This window comes from Pygoscelis adeliae, unplaced genomic scaffold (assembly GCF_000699105.1).
Source record: "Pygoscelis adeliae isolate BGI_AS28 unplaced genomic scaffold, ASM69910v1 Scaffold171, whole genome shotgun sequence".
Lineage (NCBI taxonomy): Eukaryota > Metazoa > Chordata > Aves > Sphenisciformes > Spheniscidae > Pygoscelis > Pygoscelis adeliae.
In genome coordinates this window covers 5,969,401-5,973,716 of record NW_008824186.1, presented here as the reverse complement: position 1 = coordinate 5,973,716, position 4,316 = coordinate 5,969,401, and the positions used below count along the sequence as shown (strand labels likewise).

Here is a 4,316-nt window from a genome sequence, read left to right as displayed (position 1 = left end):
GCGATTGCTTTGAAACGCTCCCGCAAAGGGATCTCCGTCCCCTCCCAGCCGGGCATGGCACTGCCTCCACCCGCCACCACTGAACCCTGCAAGGCCGAGAAGACTTTCTGACCGTGCCTGGCAACTCCGCGCTGCCGGGAAACCCGGGGGCTGCCTGCAGCGCTCTCAGACTCCCCGCTCGCTGCCGCACACAGGCGCGCTCCCTCGCCCTCGCCCTCTCCACCCCCCGGCTCCGCACGCCGTCTCTCACACACACACACGCGCGCACGCTTTCTCTCACTCTCCCTTTACCCGGAGGTGCGCTGGTAGCCATTTAATGAGGGGGAAAAGTTAAGAGATTAAACCAATATGAACCATCGTTGCTCGTAGCAGTGCCCTATCCAGAGCAGAGCAGAATCCAGCGAGCACCCCTGCAGGAATGGAGTCGGTAAAACAAAGGATTTTGACCCCTGGCAAGGAGGGATTGAAGAATTTTGCCGGAAAATCGCTTGGTCAACTCTACAGGTAAGACTGAGATCTCTTATAGGGCTCTACTTCCTAGAAATAATTGGAAGCTTTTCTTAACCGCCAGCTGCAGAAGGAGGTCGAACAGCTTTGGGGAGGCTAGTGGTGGAGGGGCTGGGAGCTGTTGAGATACTGCTGATATAATCTGGATCCTGGAAACTAGTGCTGAAGCTTCTCAATATGGCACCCTCGTAACTTCTCTGTCTGATTCGTAGATGGTGTCAGTAAATATGCAGCGAAAGATTACCCCACAGGTTCCCATCTTGAAAACATAAGCAGGACAGAGCAGCTCCCTGTATTCTTGCTCTGTGTTAATTTTACAATGCAGTCACAAGATCTTTCCCTCTGCCCTTACCAATCATTAACTAATAATAATAATAATAATAATAATAATCATCATCATCATCATCTTTCCTGGTTTCGATTAGTCTTGTCCCTTGTGTAATTCGTCGTCAGAGGAAGATAAACATGGAGATGTATAAATAATTGATATCCGAACGATTTTTTTTCTCCTGAAGCTGAAACATATAGAGGGATGTGTTTAATTATTTATCCGTCTGCCTTGAGAAGCATCCACTCGTCTTATAAGTAATACACAATTGCAATTGCTAAACTCAAAAGCATCACTCAACAGTATGTTTCTGTGTGTACAGAACATTTCTACGGTCTGCGAGCCCTGTACACACGGATAAACAAGCCCAAATTCTCGCATACCTAAAAAGTGTGTGCACTAAAGTTGACACATCGTGTGCCATCCAATCTGGCGACTTTAGTGACCTCCAGGACGTTTGAGAATAGTCTGTGAAATTCCAATGTATGTTCGATTGTCCTGTCTGCTAGAAGTTACCCCGAAGTTTTTTTTTTTTCGAATTACAGATTAAAGGTAACTGCGGATTTATCTGCCTAGGTAGGTCACGTAAAAGTCTTTTTTCCATACCTATGCGGCAGTGTTGGGCACAGGCACAAGGCTGTTCCACAGCATGAGTCACAACTTCTGCTGCCATTTTCAGGGAAGGGGGCATATCAGCGAAGTGATAAAGACAAAATTAAGATTTCCATTTTAGTAGAAAGGGTACAATTTTGAAAAGCCCAAAGCAAAATCAAAGCCATCAACAACGCAGCGAATATCCTACAGGTTTTTGTCATATTTAAGTCATTTTCAACGATCAGAAAAAGAAAAAGAAATACTGATAATCCAGAATAACTGCTTAAAACATAATTAAGGGAATAAACCTCTTTCTCGCCCTAAAAGACTCTACAACGTAAAAATAAAACGATCATGTCTACTGTTTTTATACAGTCACACAGTGAATAATGGAGAAACGGTGTTTGTATTTTCCAGCAAAACTCCGTTTGAACTCCCCTCTTGATTAACAAATGCGCGATTTACTAATATTTTTCAACGCACGGGACTGAACTATTTTACTTCCGATTCTTAGAATTAAAATAGTTTTCCTGTCCCTTATACCTCAGTGTCTTCCCGAAGACAAGAAGCCCATTCAGGGAGGAGACGCTTCTGCATTATTCTTTATTCGCAAGAACGAATTTTGAACAAAAAACCCACGGTGTTTTATTTTATTCACAACTTTAAGACATTTCTTAATGCTGCGGTCTTTAAGCACGGAAATAATTCTCCCAGCAAAGAAAAATCGGGAGGATTTAAACTGAGTAACTATTGGAGAAAATCCCTGTATTTTCTCCAAAACACGGAAAACCTTTTGAGCCTTATTCTGCTAATTGTTACTGCCCCATTAGCCGGATGAGTTAACCTCAAAGAGATGCTCCTCCGAGGAGAATTTCTGACGTGAGAAAACACTCCTAGAGCAGGGGTGAGGGCAGCGGGAGGAGAGTCCAGAGTGTCGGGAAATGGTCACATATTCGCTCCTCAAGACGATGGAGCTAGGATGGAAGCCGTTAGTTTTTCTGTCTTTTAAATATCTCTGTGACTGCAAAAGAAGATGAAGAGGCTCAGCATGGGACACTTGTTCGATAAACCCGATCTTTCTTACTACCGACACGGCATTTTTAAAGCTTTTCCAGCAAAGAAGAAATAAACCGAAATGTTCTAAGTCACTTTTCGTGGATGGCGGGGGTGTGTCCGCGTGTCCGTGTGTGTGTCCGTATTTTTCTGTTGATTCGAAATAGCTGCAAATAACCGTTCCCCTGCAGATCCCTGCACATTGTTTTCTAGGAGATGGGATTCTCATGTAAAAACAAGGGAGTGGGGGCAATGAGATCGAGCTTAAAGCCGATCTGGGAAGGTTAAACCTGCTAAGCGATCACACGCTCTCAACGTGTAGCTGAGCAGATGCGATCTTTTGGACAGACTTCTCCGGAGATGCCAGTTCTCTAAAGACGGTCATGTTTTCTTCCACTGCATGTGACAGCCATTTTGCAAATCTAAAATAAGTAGCAATATCGCACACACACACCCCCCCCCCCCCCCCCCCCCCCCTTAATATTTTTTTTGTTCCCAGACCTGAGGCGAGGTGCGCACCAAGATCATCCCCCTTGGTGTTTCTAATACAGCAAGGAGGGAATAAAACCTCCTCCAAAAGACTGTTTCGGTTTCCATACTATGCCTCTTGGGCTACCCAACATGGCGCCTCTGCAGTGGTTACAGATGATGCCTTCTTAATGCGTCCTACATATTTAAGCAGAAGTCTTTAATGATAGATGAGCAATTCTCAGCTAGAGCTCCTCCCTGGGCTTCTGCGGCGGGGTGGCGGGGGGAGTTGGGGATGACTAATCGTGACTCCCACAGGTCATTGCTAAAGAACAGCTGAAGGTGAATGGAAAACAAGGAATAAATCCTCAAATCAATCCAAACCGAGCCAAAGGGGCGGGGGGAGCGGTGAACTTAAGCCTTCAGCCGCCCGAAGTGGCTGTGCTCAGGCGGCCAGGGCTTGACTTTCCCTTCTTGTGTCGGGCAGAGTCCTAGAGAAGAGGCAGAAGCCCGGGGACACCATCGAGCTGACGGAAGATGGAAAGCCCATGGAAATGCCGGAGAAGAAAGCCCCGCTGTGCGACTGTACCTGCTTCGGGCTGCCCCGGAGGTACATCATTGCCATCATGAGTGGACTGGGATTCTGCATTTCCTTCGGGATCCGATGTAACTTGGGAGTGGCCATCGTGGACATGGTCAATAACAGCACCATACACCGAGGAGGAAAAATTATTAAAGAGGTGGGAACCCTTCCCTCGTAAATCCCACGTCCTCCCAGTACAACTCCCAAGTCAAGCACCTTAGCGCAGGCGAGACGGGCCCCGATGGTTCCGCGGCATTTCCCCCCGCTTCGGCCCGCGATGCTCCCCGGCCCGGCCACGCCGCCGCCCTTTCTAGGACGGAAACCCCGTTCTTGAAGGAGAAACCATTTTTACCGATTATTCCTATTTTTCCTTTTCGGTTCCCAGCCCCACTTTGCGGTACTAATTCGCGGGCATATTTTTTTTTTTTTTTTCCTTTTGCACAGAACCTTGAAAAACGCAGATATCTCGTAAAACAAATGTGGGGGAAGGGGGAAGGAGGGAGTCGAATAAGCGAGTGCCAGCGGATGCGCGGCGCTGTAACGGAGCCGGGGAGGTTGTGCAGGAATGTTTGAAAACGCCAGGGTGGAAGAATTTGCTTTGATAAAAGGCGTTCGATGATAAGATCCGTTTTAAAGCGAGTTATAGCGTAGTGAGAAAGAGGTGAATGCTAAATACAGATGAGTGCTAAATATACAAGTCCGCAGACAAACAAACCCCTGTAGATTCCTCCTTGCACAGGCAAGAGGTAGGTGCTCACAGCCACGGCCGTGCGGGCAGGGAGG

General features: G+C 47.1%; 1 protein-coding gene across 1 annotated transcript in view; it reads left to right on the top strand.

The window, feature by feature from the left end:
- The first annotated feature begins 1 nt into the window (after position 1).
- SLC17A6 (solute carrier family 17 (vesicular glutamate transporter), member 6) overlaps positions 2-4,316 on the top strand; it is a 34,941-nt gene continuing 30,626 nt past the window's right edge. The window contains 2 exon segments of the mRNA XM_009334529.1: positions 2-504; positions 3,438-3,690. Of these exon segments, the coding sequence (XP_009332804.1) occupies positions 419-504; positions 3,438-3,690 (339 nt within the window). The 5' untranslated portion in view covers positions 2-418.